Raw genomic sequence first — 24,525 nt, forward strand, 5'->3', positions numbered from 1 at the left:
CCCGGCCCCTGACACACACAGCTGATGTACTAGCCCTGGAATGGTTACACTTGGGTGGTAGGTAAGAGAAATAAACCTCTATAGTATTTAAGCCACTGTTATTTTGTATTTATTAAAACAGCTAGGTCTAAATCATAATATAGCTCCCAAATTATGTGTATTTGATTATAAATCACAAAAATATATTATCGTCATGTTATAGGTAGTGTTTTCTAACACTAACCAGCAATTCTGATTTGTCTGGATACCAGTTGGGTGTTCAGCAATTCAATTTGGACATCAACCACCCAGGGTTTAGCATCAGACTCCACAAGTTATGTGCTCAGTCCCACAATACTGCTCCCACTCAGACATCATTTGCAAGTCCCAGATTGTCACGGCTACTTGTAATTGCTGTTCATCTGGGGGTTGCCAGATCACCCTCCCGGGGTTTAATAATTTGCTAGAATGACTTCCAGAACTCAGGATAACACTTCACTTACTATTACCAGTTTATTAAAAAGGATACATCTCAGCCAACAGCCGGATGGAAGATGCATGTGGCAAGGTATGGGGTGAGAGGTGCATGGAGTTTCCATGCTCTGTGGGTCTTTCCTCCTCCCAGCACCTCGATGTGTTCACTGGGTTGGTGGTTGATGGTTGCACTCAACCTCCAGCTCCTCTCCTTTCCTTTCCCCTCCCTGAAGGTTTAGGTAGGGGGTGGGGACGACTAAAAGTTTCAACTCTCTAATCATGCCTTGGTCTTTTCTGGCAACAGTCCCTACTCTGAAGCTATGTAGCAGCTCCTAGCTACCAGGCATCTCAGGAAAGGAAAAAAAAAAAAAAAGACACTGAAGATTTCAAGGATTTTAGGAGCTGTGTGCCAGGAATTGGGGACAAAAACCAAATATACAAGGGGGGGACCCCCTCAAAAAACAGAATTTATTTATAAGAAATTGTGTATTCTTATATTTAAACTTCAGTCATCTTCAAAGTATTGTCCATTTGATGCAATACACCTATAGAGATGTTTTTTCCACTGCTCAAAACAATTTTTGAACTCGTTTATGTTGATGCTTTTTAGTGCTCTTTTCTGTTTCACCTCTTCCACACCTGTAAAATGTTTCCCTTTGAGTACTTTTTTCATTCGGGGAAACAAAAAGAGTCTCTGTGGGCAAGATGGGGTGCATAGGGAGGGTGGGGCACAGGGGTCTTGCCATTTTTGGTCCAAAACTGCTGAACACTCAGCACAGTGTGGGCTCATAAATCACCCCTCATGAAATGGGCAAACACATTGAAAGAGTCTTCAAAAACAATTCAATGAAGCTAAACACAGCCTCTCACAACAATGCCAGCTGGTACACAGATACAGATGGGTTCCTAGAACACTCATCTAGTTGGGGGGGGGATGCCTGTACTACAAGGGGCCTGCCCTCCAGAAGATATTCCATGTTCTTTTTGATCTCCCCTCATATATTTACTATGTTGCATTATATTAACAAAACAAACAAAAAAAAAGCAAAAAAGATGTTAAAAAGTATGTATGTAGAAATTGTAGTATTATTCCCCATGCATCAGCAGTTCATCCATCTCTTGAGATCCTCTATCTCAACTTAGATATTACCAGGGTATTGGGTAAGAACATGAGATTTGGAGTTTAAGTCTGTGTCACTTATCTGCTGTGTGACCTTGGTAAGTTACTTACTTTGCTTAGCTCATTTCTGTAGCTGTAAAATGAGGGTACTGCTGCCTGCCTACAGGATTGCTGTGAAAACTAGGTGAGTTGATACATGCTTTCTTTTAGCATCTTCACTGTTGTATGGTCACTAGTCTACAAAACGACAATCACTAATTTCAGTGTTGGTGAGCCACAGCCTTTCCCACTGCCTCATTTTTTCTTTGTATTAAAAAGTACTTAAAACTTTTTAAATATTTAAACTTTAAAACTTAAGATGTTACATATCTAAATTTTTAAATACTGATAAAATGGGCATTATAAGCGTTGTTTTTCAAGTATGGTGAAGGGTTTTTACTGACTCTGGACTAGTCCTTACATTATCTTGCCAAATAGTAAGATGGGCAAGTTGGGATCTAGTGTAGGCCACACACAAGGTGAGGGTAACTAATCCTCTGAGGGACTTACCACCTCAGTAAAGGCTGAAAAGGGCTAGTGTTCTCAGCAACACTGTAAATGAAATGTTCTTACCATACCCATAATAAAGTACTTAAAATATTAAAAGTTTGGATTAAGATTGAGATCTAGTCACATCATTTACTCCACATGAATTTACGAAGTACCTCATGTAAGCTTCTGGGAACTCACAGTGTGGTGTAAGAAACAGGCGTATACAAAATAGCTATTTTATAGTGTGTGCAAGTGCCAGAATAGAGGTGTAACAATCCTCTCATTTTTCTTCATTTCAGATATTTACATTCCTTAAACTAAAACCTATCTAAACTCCAAAACACCAAAATGAAGTCTCCCTGGAAAAGATAGGATCTAGAAGTAATGGGAATTGGGTACGGTGTGTATACTCCTGTTCTTCCATCACTGGGATACAAAGCACCTTGCTAAATCCCTAAAGATGTAACAGATTTTATCATTAATGGCTATGAACTGGGAATATGCATCTTTATTTGTTGAGGTTTGAGGAGATCCAATAAATAGCACCCCTCCTTCCCATCTGGGTTGTGGACCTAATTAAGATGAAGAACAAATGAATTGGTAAGTCCTAAATAGTGCCTTTATTTACTGATAAAGCTGATTGATACTGGAGAATGTGTTTATATCTTCAGTAAGTTCCCTATTAGTGAATCTCAGACTTGGACAAACTCACCCTGCCCCAGGCATACCGTACTGGGCAGGCTTCACCCTGCAGAGACTGAGCCTGATCCCGCAGGAGCAGAACAGAATGAATGCTCTGTGCAAACAGGCTGGTCCCAAACAGGAGTGGGGAGGAAGTGGCTGCTTGGGCCCTGTTTCTCCTTGCACTTGGCTTCACCTGGGGCAGGGTGCGTGAGGGGAAGACGGACGACAGTCATGTTATGCTACCGGGGTTTCTTTCGCGTGGAGGACAGAAGTATGCCCTCTCAATACTTTATTAAACTTTAAATTGTAACAAACCAGTCATTTACCTACTTGTTTACTACTACTCCACTAAGATTGTCAGTTCCATAAGAACAAAACTGTGTCCACCTTTGTGCACGTGGGGACCCGCATGTTATGTTGTCTGCCACTGTTATTTATTCAGGGAACAAATGCATTGTAGAGTTTGTTACAGTGGAACCTTTTGGTCTATATTAGTCCAATAAAAATTTATCTACAATGTGCCAAGAATTTTCTTAGGTAAGCGAATTCTGAAATAGAAATGAATCAGAACATAACAAAACGTTAAAATAGAGTTTTGTTTTGAAAACAACCGAGCAGTTAGAAAAAAATTTAGTTGGAAAGCCTCTGATTCCCACTTACTGGACCATATGGGCTAGTCTTTGACTGCTCTATTCTTCAAACTCCCTATTTATAACTAAACAGTGATGGAGTTCTTTTTAATATAGTGAATAAATAATGGTTATTGAACTTTTAAAGCTACTGCCAAGACATTGTGAAATCTTTTGAAATGTTTGGCACTTCCTGGCCTTGGCTTCTCAATCTGGGTAAAACTGAAGGTCTGAGTTGAAAATATTTTGTACTTTCCTTGAAATTACATGTATACTATTAATAAATACTATTGTATAAGGAAAAATACAGAGTTGACCCAATAGCAATAAAACAAATGTATGAGTTTCTTGAGAGTAGGCATCATGTATCAGTAGACGTTTACTGAATTTAAGTATCATAAGAAAAAGCTTTATTTTATGCAATAAATATGAAGCAGGGACAAAATGGTTTTTGTGAATCAAAAAATTAAAAAACATGTGTAATAATCAGGACTTAAGATTTAGCAGCTCTACAGGTTTCCTATTAAGTGTCATACACTTGCACTAGGGCACACATTTTAAGATTTTAAATTTATTGTTTTTAATTGTTCATTACAAAAAAAAAAAAACCCAAACAATCTGCAGCTATATGGTTACTTTTAAAATCCAAACAACTTTTATTTTATATGAAAAGGCAATTTGCAGTATTTATCAGGAAAGCTGTATAACACAATATGTAGGCATAAGATAACCAAAGCAATCCTGTAGGGTTTACACAATTGTTCAAGCAAACACAAGAAAACTCTGGTTCAGTTTCTCTCAACTATCAAAGGATACAGACAAAAGACCCTTCTATCTCAAATTAATCAGGTTTTGAATGGCAGCTTTTCAACATAGTAAAATGCATAAAAAACAAAGACAAAATACATCTTATTCTAAAACATTTCTTTTTAGTACCTATGTAGTTTGAACAGTCTTGTTGTATTAAGTCTTGCTTCAACTTTCAGTGTTCAGAGTGTATCTATCCTGGTGCAGTGTTTTAAGAAATCAACAGCAGCAGCAGAGTATAGTCGTTTCACTGCTATTTCCAGATTCTATAAAATCCCAATGCTATTGCCAGGCAAGTAAACACCGAGGCTGTGAACAGAAGAAAGAAACCATGTTACAGGTCATGCATTTGAGATTATTCTGCAGAGAGAAACAGAATAATGTCATTTTCAATTTAAATGAACAAAAAAGCAAAGGGAATCCAACCAATTTTCTATCTTAGGGTTTTTTTTTTTTTAAAGATTCTATTTATTTATTTTTAAAGAGATGAAGAGAGAGGAAGAGAAACATCAATGTGCAGAGAAACAATTGATGGGTTGCCTCTCACACGCCCCCAACCAGGGACCTGGCCCCAAACCCAGGTATGTGCCCTGACCGGGAACTGAACTGGCAACATTGTGCTTTGTGGGACGATGCCCAACCCTCCCGAGCCACACTGGTCAGGGCAATCTTAGGGTTTTCATTCCTTAGAAAGTTAAGCTAAAGATAAATGGTATCTTTGGGGGCAGGATTGATACCAATTCTTACAAGCTTCCTGTATTTTAAACCCAGTAAGGAAGACAATAATTTAAAAATGTAAATAATATGTCAGTTGGAATCTATAAACTGTTTAAAGTCATTATTAACATTAGCATTATAACCTCTAATTTCAGATCTTATAGTAAGTGAAAAACTACTTCAACTATATCATCCATTAGAAGAAAATTGTATTTGCCTTTTCAATACATTTAAAAATAATTTTTCTCATAACTATTAAGATTTATATTAAAAATAAAAATTAAATTTTAATGAAAATCCTTAATTTTTTTCAAATACAAGTGAAAGTTTATTTAGAAAGTCACAGAGGTAGAAAAAGTGAGTTAGCTGGGCTATGTGGGCTCAGGAAACAAGTTACAGAGGCAAAGGAAGGGCCCTTGGAGCTCAGGAGAAAGCAAAGGTATATGCCTTTAGGAAAAAAAAAAGGGGAAAAGGTATGGGCATTCTCCAAAGAGGGGAAGGGAGAAGGAGAGGGAAGAGGGCGGGAGGGAGGGGGAAGGGGAGGCGGAGAGAGACTGAAAACCCTTTAAAAAATTTCAGCGAGGTAGAAGAAATGGCAGTGCAAGCATCAGACTTCTTTACCAGTTAATACACCACCTGCTCTTTGTTACATTACATCATTCTGGAAAGAAAACCTTCCTGTTGTCCTTAAGGCGAATCTGTGTGAGGCTTTTCGGGACTCCCTAGTTTCTAGTTTGTTTAAACAGGCATTACTCCCTCCCTCTGCCCCCATGCACAAATATATTTATTACATAATTATTTACATAGAAGACAATCGGAAATAACTATAACAAGTAACTTATGACACTAGATTGCCTATTATACAGCCATTAAAAATGACATTACTCATAGAATAAAAGCCATGACTTTTAAAATAGAGAATCTGAGCTGAACGGCAAACTTCTTTGACTAGCAACACAAGAAACAGACTTTCATAGTACAACCATCCTAATTTTAATGTATAAATTTATATATTATCTCATTTGATCTTACTTATTAATGAAACTTGGTTAATGATAAGATCATTTCCTGTGTCTAACCAACTGAGCTACTTTGCCAGGGCCTCCTTAGGTGATTATGTTCTTGCTAACCCAAATGGCTGATAAATTGTCTCAGACTACTAACGAGCATTTTATTCCTTAGTTAGAAAACGTAATACAGTGGTTTCTCTTTCATTTCTGTTGTTAACTATTACTTTTCGTTGCTGTCATTGTGCCAGTCCCAAATTGCTTTCAAATTTGGTAACTTCAATGGCCTGTCCAGAACACTTCCGTTGGATACATACATGCACAGGTGAGCATGTGGCTGGTACATCTTAAGTACTGTGTTTATTATTTTATTATTCCTCTGCCCAGAACAGAATCTGCCACATTAACTGTATAGGTTAAATGGCAACTGCCATTATCTTACAGCTCTTGTTTCCTCGGCAACAGTGATCTGGGTCAAAGGTGGTGTCTGACTCAAGATGGGCCATTCAGATCCCTTCCCTGGGATTTTCTGAATTGAAATTAAGGGAGAGGTAATTTTTCTTGGTTGGTGGAACTGGAATGATACGAGCGTGGGAGCTACTGGTTGCCATTTTTCTAATCTAGGATGTAGAGCAAGTTGAGATTCCAATTATCCCTCAGCTGCAGCTGTACCTCTGCTCTTCCATAATTTAATATGTAAGCCAATAAATTCCCCTTTATGTCTAAGCTAGGCCAAGTTAAAAATATGATACTTGAAACTTAAAGAGCCTTGGTTGATGTATGAGGGGAAACCAAAATGATTAAGATTTACAATTTTAGAAGGATTTCTTCTCTAAGGAGAATATAAGACCTTTAAGGCTTGGGCTATGTTGTTAGTATTTTTTCCACTCTCTGTGTTCATAATTTAATTTAATATGTGAATCTCAGGTAAGTGGAGGACTATTGTCTTATTGGCAACATGGCAGGTATTCTAGGACCCAATGTATCCTCTCATGGCGTTAACTTCCCACCTGCTGAGCCACCTGCTGAGCGTGTGGGACTGATTTCCTAAAAGGCTTGTCGGTAACAGCAGCAGTAAAAAGGTATTTGGAGAAGGATAAGGTAGGAGAAAGACGATGCCTTCAGAAATATTGCTGCAAATCCTCACTGAAAAAAGGAAAGTAAGATAACTTAGGAAAGGTATTTTTCCAAACAATCACTTGCTAATTTCTTTAGCCACTGCCATTAAGTCTATTACAGTCAGCCCTGTATGTATCCACTACTGAAGGAAAGCCTTATGGAGACCATCACTATCTTCAAACTGAATATAAAAAGGATATTATTTTTAACTACGATATTGATTCTTTCCGTAATGGAATTTGAAACTGTTCCTAACCTGGACTGCTTTGAAATCTATTTTGAAAGTGGGAACAAACATTCCAAACTGGGACGTATGGAAATTTCCCAAGCACTACCACTGAATTATCTCCAGTTCCAGAGATGTTGCTAGAATGGGGGTGGTCAAAACTTGTTTTCACCTTAGAACCCTTTCTTCAAATAAATCTTTGGCAGAAGCCCAACATTTTAAAAAAGAGAGAAGGTGAGCCATTCAAGTTGTAGAAATAAAAGGGGTATGCATTGTTGAGGGCCAGGGGCCCCATCTTCACTCCTGCTGCCGCCTCATATTTAGTGGCTGCCCAGAAAACCACTGATGGTATAAATCAGCAATTTTATTTTGAACAGTTTGATAATATGAAAGTTTTTAAATGTGCATATCTTTTTGACCCAGAAGTACAGATGTGCAACGCAATGTATACAGAAATACTAGCATGAGGGCACAAAGGGGTGTAGGGGTGTGTATATGTTTACATTTACTAAAACACAAACATATGCTGTTGTGTGGTGCAGTATTGGTTTCATGGTGAAAAACTGGTTGCAGAATGTCAATAGATGTTTGGATAAATTATGGCAATTTCATACAATTACTATGCTTTCCAGTAAAAAGATGTCTTAATATGGAAAGATATTCAAGATACTTGGTTAAATTTTAAAAAGCTGTAGTCTATATAGTATGATCTAGTTATTTATTTTAAAAAATTGTAATGTTTATATAAAGAAGAAAAATCCTACAAAGATATATACTACTAATAGTAAAAATACCTATGAGGAGGGAGTAGACTTTTACTATATTGCTTTGAATTATATAACAATTTATAATGAAAATATATTACTTTTTATAAAAAGAAAGGAAAAAATTACTACTCAACTAGGGCATTCTTCCTACTTCCTTGGGGTCCTGTAATTGTTTCAGGACACATGGCACTTGAGCCCAGTATGGGACAAATAATCTAATTTTGGAGTAGTGTCTGTGCTCAGTCAGTTGGATTCAAGGTAGGAGGTATTTTTCCTGTTTGCTTGCTATGATTTAAAAAAAAATCCTCTCCTGAGGATATGTATATTGATTTTAGAGGGAGGGAGGGAGAGGAAGAAAGACAGACTGACGTGAGAGAGAAACACCTATCAGTTGTCTCCCATACACACCCCGACTGGGGATAGAACCACAACCCAGGTGTGTCCCCTGACTGGAAACTGAACCTGCAACCTTTTGGTGTATGGGATGACACCACAACCAACTAAGCCACCTAGCCAGGGCTGCCTGCTGATTTTCAGTGGCCTATATATATTTTAGTTATGCCTCCCCTTAAGTCCACTCAAATACTGATAGGAGAGCACAGCCAATAAAAATAACATTTTTTTTCATTGTGGAATACCTGTTTTTCTTCGCATCATTTTGTAGTTGTGTTTACATATTTCTTGGACATCTGTAAGTTTTTTCCTCTTAGGAAGTTGCAGAGCTGCCTGTTAAATTTATATCCTGAACTTACTGCCTATCAAACTTAGATTTTTTGCTCACTGCAGGGACCAAGCAGTTAAGGAAACCTGTGATAGCTCCTCCATTTTCTTCTTCTGTGCTGGCCATGTTACCTTGGTAGGAGCTGACAGGTCTGAAAGTCCAATGACAATAATTCCTTTCTCTGACAGCCTTACCTGCAAGGTAACGAATTGTCTCAAGCTTGTTAGATTCCATTAGTGTTTTTAATGAAGCAATTTCAGTGTCAATCTTATTACTGGTCTCTGAGATAATACTGTTGGTTTTAGTATCCTGCAACAAAGAAGAATAAAGAAAATTAATCTTTGTCCTTATGTATATTGGCAAAAATATTTACATTAGAAACCCTTATTTATGGGTGAATTGTGTATTACAAAAGTCTTAATTGAGGAAACATAGTAAAAGCAGTGTAATATTTTTTAAAAAATCATTATGTGAACACTACAAACTGACAAAAAATATTCCTTCTACTTTAATATTTGGAGACCATTTATTAAGATTATCACATTCTGGGCACATTCTACTAAAAGCCTCATAGTTATTTGAGACTTAAATAAGAGGATAAACTAAGAAGAAAAAATTTTAGTCACAACTATCATTTTATGTATAAAAAGTCTTTAGGATAAGATAGTTAAAAATTCAAATATATTTTGAAAAAGAACCCTAACCATGTTAATAATGAGAACTGGCACCAATACGAAAGGAAATGGCAGACATGTTTGTTGGGCAACCCTGACCGCTCTGTGTACGGGACCTAAGAAATAGGAAGAGAAAGAAAACGGCACTGAGAGCTCAGAAATGAGCGGTGAGACAAATTTTAAATTTCCTAATCCCCTTTATATGGCCAAAAACAAAGAGAAGAGAATAGGATGCTAAGAAGGACAAATGGGACCTTCTACAATATTAGAAGCAAGAAACAGTGCTGTCTCTTCTTCTGTTAGAATGCAGACCAAATGGCTTTTAACTTTTTAGAAAAGGACTAGGCTAAGCCAGAAAGCTGAGTTTTACTCAAGCCACAGATATTAATTATGACAATTTAGGATTACTGAGAAAGTAACCAGTAGTAATGAGAATAGGATTTAAAATCCAGGTTCATAGCCAAACTCTACCACTTATTAGCTGTGTGACCTCAACGTCTCTGTGCCTCATTTTTCAAATCGGTAAAATGGGAATACAGACTGCCTGCCTCACAGAGGCTGATATAAGGGTTAAAGAACTTCAAAGACAGAAGTAAAGCAAACAGAATAGTATCTGACATATAATAAGCACTCAAATATTTACTCTAATTTTTTAAAATTTAATTTAATCTAGGCACTCACTTAAATATTGTGAATTCTTTTCTTTAAAAAAAAGTTATTTTATATATATATAAATAATTTAGTTAAACAGTAATGCTACCTGGAAACCTTGATTCGGACTCAGAGGTCACAGCTCGGGTACTATCATCTACTTGGTGGCAGCTTTCCCAGTGCTGGTTACCCTGTAACAGCTCTGAGAAAGTCATGGATTCTCTCGGGCTAGCTGTTTCAAGTCCAAAGTTATAAAATGATACACATAAAGGCAGTTACACAAGGCAGGAGAGCTGTGCAAGAGAAATTTTTATATAGCAGTTTACCTTTTTGGTAAATTCTGTGGTTGCTTCCATAAGTTTCTTTTCTTGATCTGTAAACTAAAGGGTATCATGCATCAGGAGGTTAACAAAAAGAGACTAAAAGGGATTAAAAAGCAATAAATAATCAAGAAAGTACATTTAAAAGCGTATTACCATATCTGTTACTCTGCTCCTTTCTAGGTTGATATCCAGCTTATTATCTGCTCTGATTCGACTGGTTTCATTCTTTAAAGAAAAATAAGTTTTTAAAAAGTGATCTTGTAATGAATATTCTGAAATTGATAAAATATTCTTAAGTGGGAAGAAAAGTTTCACTTACTATCAATTGTTGCTTAACTTGCTCTAATTCAATTTTCATTTTCTACATATAAGAAAGATCACATACAACTGGCATTAAACTAAGAGCCCATATTATAATTTTTTTCATAAAATCTGAAACCCTAGGTTAGCAAAAACTAGATGATGTATGGATTTCTAATACAGGATTTGACTAAAAATAAAGACAAAAAGGAATAGTTCTTCCTATTCAGAAACTAATTCTTATAAAAACATTAGAAAATGTATTTGTTTTAGTATTCTACTTTTTAAAATGATTGATAATCTAAATTTAAAAATAAGCTGGTGGATAACGAAGTTCCAACTGAATTACAAAAAACACATTTTCCCCCTAAATGACTAAAGTAATTAGTGCAGAATCAAATAAAATGGAAAATGTGACATTACTTTCATTATACTATGAACTATGCTAAAATTGTATACAGAGCTCAAATATTTATATAATTTTTATATACATTAGTATGCAAAAAACTATGCTTTATACATAGATTAGGTATGGTTAAAGATAGAGTATACTTTTATCTAAGAACTTGTAAATAGAAAAAAAAAGAACTTGTAAATAATTATTTAATAACCACATAAACTTGTTATTTGGTCCTATTATTCACCAAGTAGACTTGGGACACATTATTTTATTGATGATAAACTGCAAATTTCTGTCACCTCGTTCTCTGCTCTCAGATTTGCAAATTCACTTTTCTCTAGGATGACCATGTCTTTCCTGATGGAGTCCAAATGAGCCATGAGCTGTTGCACTGTTATTTCCTAGGAAAAAAACAAAATCACCTAGTGATCTGTGGAATGCCATCCCCTCACATGGAATTGTTTTCATGAACTTAAAGAGTATCTTATGCTATAAGATACCATGTCACTTGGCTAAGTAAAAAAAAAGAGAAAGAAAAAATACCCCAGAACATATGGAACCTAGATATCTGAAATATCAAAATGAAGAGGAACAGGAGATTCAAGGAAGAAAAATTATTTTCCAGTAAAGAGAAATAAATGTCTACAAACATTTATAAAAGAATCCACATAAAATGTGTACCTAACATCTGAGAGTTCCTCAACAGATACTGTTTTTTTGTTTTTTTGTTTTTTTTTTTTTAAATGCCTGCACAGAAAGGGTTTTGTTACCTTTTATTGCTTTAATTTTGAGGGATTTTCTACCACCAGAAAATGCCAGGGTACTAGATAAGATTCAGAAGTCAGGTAGTAAAACAAAATAGGTACAAGTATGGTTTAAATTACCCCTTGTCAGCGTAACATAATTAGTGGTTTTCTTAAAAAGAGTTTATTTATTTTTAGAGAGAGGGGAAGGAATGCAGAAAGGAGAGAAACACTGATTGGTTGCGTCTTGAACGCACACGGACCAGGAGACGGAACCCAGACCCTAGGCATGTGCCCTGACTGCGAATTGAACAGTCATCCTTTTGCTTTGTGGGATGACTCCCAAACATCTGCCATTAGCCCTGAGCCACTCTGGTCAGGGCTAATTAGTGCTTTTAAATGACATTTCAGTACTCTCTCTCTTGGCTGAAAACAGAAAAAGCAAGAGACATACAAATGAAAAAGTGGGGGGGGATATTAAACATTTTCATCTATTATATAGTTGATTTTTGTTAAACCTTTAAGCCAATTTGTATTTTATCCAAATAAGTTTGCTCATGCCTGGTGGCTACATCGTGAATAAGTTAACATAAGCACACACACACACACACACACACACGAATTCCTGAGTAACTTTCCTATATTTGGCACTACTAAGAGTATGTGAAAGAAAAGGTGGCTCTCATCTGATAGATTTATAAGCATTTGCTTTGCCAGGCAGGGAGGGACATTTTTGTAGAAATAATTTAAGGCAGACTTACAAAGAAAATAAAAAGGTAACTTTTTAAAAACTGATTTGAGAAACAGGAAGGGGAGGCAAAGGAAGGAGGGGGGAATGGGGGAGGGAGGGAAAGAGAAAGAAAGAAACACTGATTTGTTGTTCCACTTATTTATGCTTACATTTGCTGATTCCTGTACATGCCCTGACCAGGGTTCAAACCTGCAGTTTTGGCATATTGGGATGGTGCTCTAACTAGCTGAGCTACTGGGCCAGGGTAACACTAAACTTCTTAAACTTGGTAGCTTGTTGACTCATTATTTCTCCCTCTTTACCAAGAAAAAGAAAATAAGGATGCAGCTATGAAAATGGCCCCTATAACAGGGTGTATAAGCAAACAAACAAAACCCCCAAATAAGAACAGGATCACTAGTGGAACTCCCATTTTGGTCAGTTTGTGGCCAGGAGTGCACTGTTGAGGTTACTGTCCTCTACTGACCAATGTGGGCAAGAAAGACTATTTCAAAACTGACTTGACTTTTAGACAGAGGCCCTAACAGTTTCAGATGGGTGACCAAGAAATGACTGAGTCTTCAAAGGACGAGAATGCACAACACTCCAGTGGCAACTCCCACATGGCACGGTCACATGGGGTAGAAGTTAAACATGTGAGTTCTGGAGTCAGGAGGTCTGGCTTTGAATCCAAATGCTGTCATTTACTGTGAGACTTTGGGCAAGTTATTTAACTTCTTTGACCTCCTCATTGGTAAAATAGAAATAGTAACAGTACCTACACCTTACAGGAGTTGCTTGGAGAATTAAATGAGATAGTCCCTATCAAATGCTTAAAATAATACTTGGCACACAGCACTCAATGAATGTTGGCTATTACGATTAACCAGAGACAGGGATATAAATGGCTGAAGACAGTGTTCTGATGTGGAGAAGTTTTGCCTTAAATATTACTCCTATCATAAAAAATCATTTATTTTTTACTGTGTACTATAGACATCCCTGAGTCTTAGGCCTTCCCTAACCCTCATCTATATTATTGGGGATAGGGGTTAATTTTTTTGTGTGTTTCTGTTTGAATATTCATGAAAATTAGGAAGTTATGTAGAAGTGGCTTTATGGGCTGTGTTAGTCCTATTGCCTCAAGACGTCATTATGAAGTTCTAAAATATTAAACATGTTCTCTTTACTTCAATCTTTAATAAAATGTTATTACTGGGACTATGTAGAGAATAGTTGAAAATGTACTGACAGATTTTCGTGGAGTCTGAATCAGAGATGAGGAACTGCACTGTGACCCCAGTGGCCTCTTTCATCCCCTGTCCTCCTCTCAGTAGTTTGTGACCCAAAAAGGCCTACAAACCAGCATGTGTCCATCTTCAAAAATGTTAAACGGAAAAGTATAATCCAGTATTAAGTTGTCAAATCTACTGAAAGTGTAATCATTGCAACTATTGTGGAGCCACCAGAGAATATGACTCTAATTCAGATTTTAAATGAATGAGTATAACTGTATTTTCAGATTGAGCACACTTGACTTCTGTCTGACGGCCCTTCGCCCCAGCTCCACCTCTCATGACATCTCTGTGTGTTGTTCTGTGCTACAGGTGGGCTCAGGAAGGGGTTAGGCTCAAGGGTGGAATTGGATTTCAATTTAACACACTAGTAATAAAAAATCAAAAGTTTAGTAGCAATATTTCTACGTCCAATTCTGTATTTTCAGTATGTAATTAAATGGTCCTGGCAGCATAAACATTTCTCAAACCACAGTTACATAATAGGTAATATAAACCACTACATATGTATAGGTAAACTTAAAAATCTGATTTAAGAATATATTTTCTTATTTAAAATGCCAGTGGCTCAATTAGCTGTTTCAGGACAGCTCAGAGGTTTTGGAGAATTAAATGACTGGCTTTTTCTTCAGTGGATTAGTAATCTGTTATGATGCTGAATAAATTAAGCTAAAATAATGCACACACAAATTTATAGGCAAGTTAAATACAAGGGTTGAATGTTTTTAATTCTGAATGTTGAATTGGAAATTATCATAAAAAACTTTAAAAAGCTTTTGAGCCATGACCTTTAATATAATGAAATTTTATGCAAGAGCTTCTAATTTTACATAAGAACCCCTAATTTCTCTCTGATGTGAAATACATATTTAAGGGAAGCCTAAACTTAAAAAATTAAAATTTTACAAATATAATCATATGAAAAGATTCTTAAACATGTGAATTAACTCCTGATGACAAACTGTGATTTATTCCACAGTTGAGCGTACTCTGTCCTTTACAGAAAGTCATCGCCTTCGTCTACAGCACCACATTGGCAGCTCTCGAGAGTTACTCAGACTCGCTGCTCACCTCTTCAGAGGCAACAGAGAATAATCCCACCTACATTTTAAGGTTGTTAAAGGGGTTAAATAACACGTGAGAAGTCCCCAACACTGTGCCTCCCACATCCTAAGTTCTTAGTAAACGGCATTATTTGTGTATCCAGTCAAATTAAAGCATCTTAGCCAGATGATTTATGAAGTCATTCCCAGCTATGTAAGTCCCACCCAGCCTTCTCAGTTTGTGAAAATTAAGAATAATATACACATGATTGCAGTAAAATATATTTTTAAAGATTTTATTTATTTTTAGAGAGAAGGGAAGGAGAGAGGGAGAGAAACATCAGTGTGTGGTTGCCTCTCACGCACCCCCTACTGGAGACCTGGTCCACAACCCAACCATGTGCCCTGACTGACTGGGAATTGAACCAGTGACCCTTGGTTTGAAGGCTGGCATTCAATCCACTGAGCCACACCAGCCAGGGCATATTTTTATTATATAGAAGGGTTAGCTCTTCTACTGTGGAGGGCTTTCAACAGGGAAAAGTTATCTCACTAACAATGTACCACCATCGCACCATTCAAATAATATAATTACCTTACAAGAAAAATTTGGTAAAATTTCATTGTGTATTACCATAATTGTTATGACTATTCTAACTCCTTAATCTGTCTAGGTGCTGACTTTTTTACTAAAGGGATTTTTTTGATTTTGATCCCTTCAGAGAGAACAACAAGGAAGATGCAAGTGTGTTTTGGAGGTTAGTAGGTAAGACAAGAGATGCAGTTAAATAATAAAAAATGAAACTATTACCTGTTGAGCTTGAGTGACCATCTCCTTATAGATAGTATCCAAGCTGACATTTGATAAAGTGGTTAATGCTGATACAATCGTTTCTGCCTGTGCTTTGTCAAATCCTGTAGGCAGCAAATAGTATTTATATTTTTTAAAAAGTGCACATTCTAATCGGAATAGACAGCTGAATAACTTCCCCTATAAATTCTTTTTAAAATATCTTTACAATTAAAAATTTGACAGATTATGCAAAATTGTTCTCCAAAAGCATGCTACAATTTTGATTCCCACTGATCCATTTCCCCAATCTACATCAATGCTGGATAGTACGAGTGTTTTTTTATTTTTGAGCATATAACTGTCAGAAAAAATGGTATTGCATTGTTATTTTAATTTGTACTTAAAATTTGCATTTACAGGTCAAGCATCTGTACATATATTTACTGGTTATTGGTATTTATTTTTCTGTGAGCTGTTCGTTTATAACTTGTGGAAGAAGGCCTTGAGAAATGCGTTGTTCTCACGCATGGGTCTGGCGAAAGGAAGGGCAACAAGGAAAGAGTTGTTCACCCTGACATGACCAGCAAGCTGGCATGCAGGCTTATCTTGGAGGCACGCCGCCAAGAACTGAACAATCTTGCTTGTCCCTTGAAATTCGCTAGAGGCATGGAATGGCCTCGGTTATGTATACACTTGAGCCTAAACTAGCTGGGAGTGTACGCAATTGATAACAGTTGCTTTTTGCTTTGAATGCATTGCTATTTGCCCTCATTCTTTTCCTGCTTCATAAATATGATGAGAAAACCCAGCTCGGGGCTCTTCAGCCTGCTGCTGCTGAGTCCTCTGCTTCTCATTTTAACATCCAGATCAGCGACCAGTCTTTGTTCGCCACTGTTCACACTGCAACAAAAACTTTTGCCCATTTATGTTTAAAATTGCTTAACTTTTTCTTCTTGATTCATATGAACTGTTGGAATTTTAAAGCAATAGGCTCATTGTCATGTGTGTAGCTAACGATGTTAACTTTATGGATATCATTTGAGATACAGATTTAAATACTTCTACAGCCAGACCTGTCTTTACTTTCATTGCTTTTGAGTTTCATGTCTTACTTCTTCTAAAAATACTGTATATTCTAGTATTTTTTATAGTTTTTCTTTCTTTTTTTTTTACATTTAGCTTTTAGTCAACCTAGAATTTATTTTTCAGTGAGGGGAATCTTATATACTTCTATGAGATTAGAAATACACAGAGCACACATGGCTAGTAAGTTATTATAACTCATCTATTAAATACTCCTTCCTTTTCCTAATTTGTAATGCCGCCTTTAAATTTGCTTGCTAAACCCGTATGTGTGTCTGAATCCCATTCTATGATCAATTTTTCTATGTGCTATCACATAATTTAAAAGACTGTTTTGATAATCTGGTCATTTTGTGGTGCTTGTTCTTTGATTTTCTTTTTTGCTCTTCTTAAATATTGTCCTTGTACTTCTACATGGACTTCAGTGTCAGCCTAGAAGCTACAGATGTTTTGTTTTGCCTTTTTACATAACTGGAAATCATTCTACACATGTAATTTTATATAATGCTTTTTTCACTTAATGTACCTTTAGCATTTCTCATATTTTATTCAATACCATTTTTATGACTGTAAAATATTCCATTGTATTGATGACACTTATACTTAGTGACACTTAATTGTTCCTAATAGTGATACTGTCTTGACTAGATAATTTATTATGAATGGTGTTAATTTACTTCTTTCAAAAGATACCCATTTTTCTCACCATGAGTTTCCAAGTCCCGAACCAATGCATGGGTATCAAAAGTTAATTTCCTTTGTTCTAAAGGAGTTATGTCCACCCGCCTGGTATCATATTCTTCTGTGGTTGTAGTGGTGAAGAAGTCTGAAAAGAGAAGGCAGCATTTTTACTTCTTGTAGTAAGAAATGGAAGCCTCACGCTTTAGCTTCTGCAGCATTTTCCCCATCTATAATACAGTTCCAGGTCTCCTATTCAGGAATTCTGTAATTTCAGGGTAGATAATCGACTCCTCTGAGCCCATTTTATCCAAAAGTGTCAACATTTTTTGGCATAGCAAACACTCAATAAATGTTTTTTTCCCTTCTTTTAGTATTCAGACATAGTTTGTTAAGAGTCAGTCTAGCCCTGGCTGGTGTAGCTCAGTGGATTGAGTGCAGGCCTATGAACCAAAGGGTCGGTGGTTCAATTCCCAGCCAGGGCACAGGCCTGGGTTGTGGGCCAGGTCCTCAGTAAGGGGTGTGTGAGAGGCAACCACACACTGATGTTTCTCAACCTCTCTTTCGCCTTCCCTTCCCCTCTCTCTAAAAATGGATAAATAAAATCTTTTAAAAAAGTCAGTCTTAAGTATAATATACATCAAAAGCTCTGAATATCGCTGCCACTTCTCTAATTACTGGATAACAGAAACTGCCCAACTCTCCTCAGTGCTCAGAAGTCTTTTATACACTTACGAGAAATTTTTATACCTATCTGCCCATGCAAAGTAGCTTCCTGTACACCCACTCTTACATATTCACTTTATTTCCCACACAGTTCTCAGTTCTAAGCTGAAATTATCTTGTTTACTATTTGTCTCTCTGAACCAGAACATAAGCTCCATGAGGCCCTGACTGTTTTTCATTACTGTATCTTCAATACCTAGAACAGTGCTGGCAAAAAATGGATTACAGTATTTTATTTTTAAATCAATGAATTTTATTTTAAAAGCTGGACTATTAACTTTTAACACAAGCTCCTAGGACACGTTTAACATTTTAAAAACATATGTCCTATTTAAATAAATTCCCAATTAAAAAGATATTTATTTTTAGAGAGAAGGGAAGGAAGAAAGTGAGGGCTAGTAGAAACTTTAATATGAGAGAGAACATCACCTGGTTGGTTCTTGTATGTGCCTCCACCCAAGACCCAACCCACAATGTAGGCATGCGCCCTAACCTGGAATCAAACCAATCAAACTGGCAGTCTTTCGCTTTGCGGGAGGATGCCCAACCAACTGAGCCACAATAAATTCCCAATTTTTAGGGCACAGAGGATGATATGCAAAACCAGGAACAATGTGTTTTCACTGACTTTATAGATTAGTCGGCAAGAAATTTTTTTTTTTTTTAAGAAAATTCCCAAATTTTAAGGCACAGGGGATGATGAGCAAAACCAGACACAACGTGTTTTCTTGACTTTACCACTTAAGACCAGTAGGCAAGAATTTTGTTTTTGAAAATCTAAACATAGGTTGCGGGGAGTGGTAGGGAGAAAATGCAGACAACTGTAATTAAACAACAATAAAGTAATTTATTTTAAAAAATCTAAACATAAACCCAATTCGAATGATGAAAAAGAGTAAGGGGACACTTAAGGTTTCTTCAACAACAGTCAGATTCAAGAAGAGTAATGACATATATACTGAAACTTCGTTTACTTACAGTGATGTATTTTCCAGTATGATATGTACTTCAAAGTTCATTCTCTAAAAATGTTTAATATTGTTTTCAATTGAGTATGTAAACAACATACATCCCCCAAAGTTTACACAGATAGGACTGAGACTGGAGTGATTTTCCAGGGTTCAAAAAAATGCTACCTCCTTTTTTGTAAAGACTATCTAGTGCGTATGCATGCTAAACTCCCAGGTCTATACTCAAAAGACGTTAAGGGCCCTGGCCGCTAAACAGCCGTCTTACCGCGCATAAACAACTGTGCGAGGAAAAGGAAGCAATGAGCAAAACAGACCAAGTACAGTGGGTACTGGCTGGGTCATTTCACCTGGCGCTTAAGATTCAAGGTGAACAGAGGATGCTGATATTACTCCCAAGTACCCACTCTCTGGACAACCTTAAAGAGTTTAGAAATTGGGGGAGAGGGTGGAATTCTGAAAACGTCTCAGAATAAAGTCAAATGTCCTCCATGTCACACTGCTAACAGGGTGCGAACTAGTTCAACACCTGTAGTTTCCAGCATTCTCGTTCTGTTTTGTTAATGGCTACTACGTGATGATTGCCGGATACTGAAAAGTAGAGAATAAAGCGGACCGGGCGTGTGCTGCAGTCTACCCAAAACCTGGGCTCGAGGCCAGCACCTACATAACAGAGCCTAAATCTGAACAGGCCACGAAAGAAATCAGGACTCCCCAGACATCCATTACCTTCCGCTTGCTCGCTCCCGACAGATCTACGAGAGGGCGGGAATTATCGGTCTTATTTGACTGTAGAAAGGGAATTGGAGCTCAGAGGAGAGGCGGGGCTCTAATGGTATAGCCCGGCAGGAACCCCAGGCCGTCAGAGGCTCGCTCTCAGACAAGGAAGAGTCCTCTCGGTCCTTGCCCCTACCCGCTCCGGGGGAGCACCGGCAGCAGTGTCTCCAGGGCCAAGAGTGGGTTGGGCAAGAGGGCGTGGCACCCTCGCCTCCCAGTCGCGAGCACTGTCTCTGGAATGCACTCAGACATCGGTGACACGCGCCTTTTCTCACCTCTCCGCAGTGCCCGCGAGAAACGCCCGCAGGGGGTTGAAACCTGTCGCCCCCCACAGCTTTCAGATTGCAGGAGCCGCCAAACACTACGACTCCACATATCCTCTGCGTCCAGGTTGGAGGAAGCGAAAGGCTGAATGAATCACGCTCAGGCTTTCGGGCAAGGTAGTTCTGGCGCCGGGAGGATGCTGGGAAATGTAGTTTTTGACCTGTCGCAAACACGCTTCCTGCCGCCTGCTTGACCAGACGTTCCGCAAAGCCAGGCCTCTTCAAATACGGACCCACAATTCAGTAGCATGGTTCAGAGCGGCTCCGCTTCGCCCACCACCCCTTCCCAACCCCTGCACGTCATTACCACCCTTAGGAAGCGGGATCTTGTCTTTGAACCCTCCGGCGCCAGCTTCCTGGCAATGCGGTACAGTTCAACAGCCGAGTAACCCTGGAGAGCCAGCAGCCATTAAGCGTTTGGATCGGTGGGAGGTGGAGTCACATTTAGCCGCACAGCAATCTGGGACCTGCAGTACTCCGCCGCTGAGCATTCTGGGGGAGCTGGTCACATAGAAAGCTTCTGGGAAGTGTAGTCCAGATAATTCCTCATTCTTGGGGCCTTAGCCTGCAGTTTCGCCCTCTAGTGCTCAGGAGGAGGAACTTAAGTTGGTTTAGTCCCTCTCTTCAGGGAAACTGAGTTCCTCTGCTTCTAGGGTAGAACAGATTACTATTATACTTATCCCTCTCAGACCTCATTAACTCCACACTTTGCTCCACGTGGTAAAATGCTGAAAATAACGCACAGTATTTGCGGGACTAATACATATTTTGTAGGTCTTCAAATGGTACACAATAGTTAGTTTTAGTGGCTTGATTATTCTCAAGTGTCTAAACAGTTACCACTAGATTTCCCCACCTATTTGTTTTCAAAGCTCTGGGAACGTCAGCTACGTAACAAGCACCATTCTAACCACTGGGGCACAATAAAAGAACACTTGTTTCCCACCAGCAAGGGCCTTAACGAATCATTCATGGGGAGGAAATATAAATGGCTACTTAAAAATTGAAAATAAATAGGAAAGGTCAGGTCAATCTCACCAGTTAAGGAAAACAATTAAAGATTTTTAAAGTTATGATTATTAATGCTATCAAATATGCAATTTGGGCAACTCATGCTGCTGGCAGGAGTGTAAATGAGTACAACATATTCGGAAAGCAATTTAATAATGTCTATGAAAACTCTAAAAAGTGCATAGCCAAAGTTTCACTTCTAAGAATCTACCCTAAGAAAAATTAATCACTTTTGTAGCTAAGACTTTCACAATTTATAGACCTTGCAGTGTTATTTATACTAATGAAAAATTGGAAATAATATAAATATTCAGAGTGATTCAGTAACTTGCAGAAATGTTCCAAGTTGGAATAATATGAAACCATTAAGTATTGTTTTTTAGATCTTAGCGACAGGAAAATTCATACACACCTGTGCACACACACGTTGACCCTTGAGCAATGGGGCGGGGTTAGGAGTGCTTACCCGGCTAGTCAAAAATACGTGTGTAAGTACTGACTCTATAATAGACCCTTCTCATCCACAGATTCAAGCAATTGGGGACCAAAAATAGTATTTTCTGGCTGTGGTTGGGAATCATGGTTGTGAATAAAAAATACTATTTTCTGTCCAAGCTTGGTTGAATCCACAGGTGTGAAACCCGTGGATACCAAGGGCCTACTGTATTTATTGAAAAAAAATTTGTGTATAAGTGGACCAGGGAAGTTCAAGCCAGTGTTGTTCAAGGGTCAACCGTATGTCTCCAATATAATTATAATTCTGTTAAATGATATGATCCCTACTCCAGAGGAGTTCACAACCACTGGAAGATACAGACCAGAAATGTGACCACAATATTTCTACTTACCTTAAATTAAGTAATTATAATAAAAAGTATACCTCTATTAATACTGGTTATTCTTTATATTACTGTAAAACTCTCTCCCCAACACAAATACAAATGTTGATTAGTCGTGTGACCAAAGCTGGACCAATCATGTTCTTTTTCATAGAACTGGCACTTGGATTCAGGGATTCTTAATCATTTTCTGAGCCTGGATGGAACTTCAGCAAGTGAGCTCAGGGCTGGGCCAGCCATATTCTGCCCTGCTGTTGGGAGAAGTGCGAGAGGCAGCAGCAGGGAGAGCACATGGAGCGAGAGTGGAGCTAATAGATTAGCCACTCCCTGAGATGCTCTAACGCTTCTGTGTGTTTCTAAAATCTCCATGGTTGCTATTATATATTTGTATGCTGAAAGTCTTCATTTCTAAAACTATTTTCCTATGAATTTGTTAATATTTGTGTGTGTTGAGAGGAGTAGAGGAATAGAATGCTTAGCCCAGTACATGGCACATATAAACACCAGCCATTTTTATTAATAATGCCTGTTGACCATGCTCAGTGTTGGGAGACAATCCTCCGTGGGTCTGTCATGCCCCGCATGCTGAGGCCCTTTCTGCCTTTCGTTATGGGCTCTCTTTTCAGGAAGTTTGTATCATGGACAGCCTTGGGAAATACAGTGTCTCCCTCTGGAGCAAAAGGCCTCATGCTTGCTGCCTATTATAAAAGATTTGGGTTTTCAGGGTCCTTCTCTGTAATGCAATCCACTGCATTCTCAGGTGCATGCCTGGGCCTATCTGCATCACCTCCGTGAGACTTGGGGCCAAGGACCTGACACAAATGTGCTGGTGCTCATGCAGCTTGCTGTGCCATGAGTAATGATGTCCTTTGTCTCTGGTCAAGGATCCTCGTGTCTCCTGCCAGCATCCATGCAACTGTGAGAGGCTAACTTGTTAGCCCGCAAATAGGGCAGGATCTCAGACCCTTCCTAGTTCTTCACAATCCTTGCCCTACTCTGGACTTTACTTTTTTTTTATCCCTTCAATTTTACTCACAAAAGTGCCAGGTAGGATTAAGGTTAAATGTGAGGAATGTAAAGAAACATAACTCAGTCCAATAACTATTGTATTTCTTCCTATATGCAAAGATTTCCTCTCTTCAAGAGCTTGTAATATAATTGGGAGAACAGAACAAATACACCTATAGCTTCCACACAAGGCACTAATAGATCAGTGTCATATAAAGATTACAGAAAATGAACCCTTTGGTTCAGTTGAGAATGATACTTTTCGGTCATGGTTATCAATGAGAGGTCAGGGTTGAGCCCTGTTTTTCAGGGTTTGTGTTAGGTGGAGAGTGTAGGGCAGAATCTAAGAGGATGGAATGAGCAAGGATGGCTTAGAAATCTCTCTGCTCCTTCCCACTTCAGGGCCTTTGCACATGGTGTTCTCTCAACCTGGAGTGCTTTCTCCTCCTCTTTACCTGGTTAATTAATTCCTTCCTGTCCTTCAGATCTCAGTTTAAATGCCACTTCTTTAGTTGGTCCCCCACTCCCCACCTGCAGATTTTGTGTTTTTGTCATGGACTCTGATAGCAACCCTACCTTCCCATGTCTCTGTCCCCCTCGTTTGTGTCCTTCATGATGGTAGAGAACACAGCTGTCACTGTTTTCTCCAGCACCTAGCACAGTGCCTGACCCATAGTGAGCCTGTGGTCAGTATGTGATGGATGAATGAGTAAATGTTCAAAATATAGTCACCTAGTTTAATGAGGAGAGTTGATAGACTGGGACATAGGAGTTATTTGGAAGGTTGGGTGAAATTGGAGAACAGAAAAGTGAAAAAAAAAAGAATAGAAAAGACCAACAAATTTGGGTTTCGTACAGGAGACTCTCAGGAGACTTCAAAAGTTTTTGAGCCCAAAGTGATAAAAGCCAGTGTGAGTGCTTTTCCACGGAATAACTATTTGGCATTCACTGCTGCAGGCTAGTGAGTCGTCTCTCCTCCAATGTCCGATGGCGCGGCCTAGCCCTGAGAAGTGCTCCCTGTCTGAGCTCGACCTAGTTTCTCCACCCCTCACAGGCCAGTAGGGGAGCAGAGAAGTGGGTCCTGGATTTTTCACTGTGAAGGACCACTTTTAGTATTATTTTTTAGCCTTATGAGCCCCAAATTTAAACATATCTTGCACTCTTTATCAACCATGTGTAGGAAGCCATTATTTATTTTACTATATTCAATTCAATGCAGAGAGCGACTGGGAGATAAGCAGTGCCCATCCAACACCACGCTGGGACACTGCAGCTGAAGGCGAAAACACTTGCCAATTTGGGGGGTGGTTTTCAGTTTTATCTCCAGTGATGGTACAATTTCTTTAGACGTTTTGAAATTTTAGAACCTTTTAAAGGAC

The 24,525-nt window shown here is 38.3% G+C and overlaps 2 protein-coding genes across 9 annotated transcripts in view; one reads left to right on the forward strand and one right to left on the reverse strand.

Annotated features, from left to right (window-relative positions):
• ANKRD42 (ankyrin repeat domain 42) overlaps positions 1 to 16,703 on the forward strand; it is a 77,339-nt gene extending 60,636 nt beyond the window's left edge. The window contains exons 12-13 of one of the 6 annotated variants that reach the window (XM_045182029.3): positions 15,663 to 15,706; positions 16,153 to 16,703. In XM_045182029.3, the coding sequence (XP_045037964.1) occupies positions 15,663 to 15,706; positions 16,153 to 16,313 (205 nt within the window). In that variant the 3' untranslated portion in view covers positions 16,314 to 16,703. Of the gene's footprint in view, positions 1 to 2,403; positions 2,969 to 4,708; positions 4,806 to 6,199; positions 6,293 to 15,662; positions 15,730 to 16,152 lie in introns of those variants that run through there. The other 5 variants (XM_045182028.3, XM_053925562.1, XM_071221470.1 and 2 more) reach the window with 5 other exon arrangements.
• On the reverse strand, positions 4,325 to 20,736 carry CCDC90B (coiled-coil domain containing 90B). 3 transcript variants are annotated; one of them, XM_024572784.4, is made up of 9 exons: positions 20,241 to 20,736; positions 17,523 to 17,642; positions 15,752 to 15,855; positions 11,429 to 11,530; positions 10,749 to 10,790; positions 10,583 to 10,654; positions 10,433 to 10,486; positions 8,976 to 9,090; positions 4,325 to 4,533 (listed from the first exon to the last, which is right to left on the reverse strand). In XM_024572784.4, the coding sequence occupies exons 1-9, from the start codon at positions 20,338 to 20,340 to the stop codon at positions 4,478 to 4,480; spliced, it is 765 nt and encodes a 254-aa protein (XP_024428552.1). In that variant the 5' UTR covers positions 20,341 to 20,736; the 3' UTR covers positions 4,325 to 4,477. The 3 variants fall into 3 exon arrangements, with proteins under 3 accessions (XP_024428552.1, XP_045037967.1, XP_024428553.1); XM_045182032.3 differs by lacking the exon at positions 20,241 to 20,736 and adding an exon at positions 19,918 to 20,227; XM_024572785.4 differs by lacking the exon at positions 10,749 to 10,790.
• Between the last annotated feature and the right edge of the window lie 3,789 nt (positions 20,737 to 24,525).

Source organism: Desmodus rotundus, chromosome 5 (genome assembly GCF_022682495.2).
Source record: "Desmodus rotundus isolate HL8 chromosome 5, HLdesRot8A.1, whole genome shotgun sequence".
In the NCBI taxonomy this organism is placed as follows: domain Eukaryota; kingdom Metazoa; phylum Chordata; class Mammalia; order Chiroptera; family Phyllostomidae; genus Desmodus; species Desmodus rotundus.

Coding starts and splice junctions, on each gene's coding strand:
- CCDC90B (XM_024572784.4), bottom strand. CDS start 20,340: ATGTGGAGTCGTAGTGTTTGGCGGCTCCTGCAATCTGAAAGCTGTGGG. Junction 17,643..20,240: donor CTCGCGGGCACTGCGGAGAG/GTGAGAAAAGGC, acceptor TTCTCTTTTCAG/ACTTCTTCACCACTACAACC. Junction 10,487..10,582: donor GGAGCAGAGTAACAGATATG/GTAATACGCTTT, acceptor GATACCCTTTAG/TTTACAGATCAAGAAAAGAA.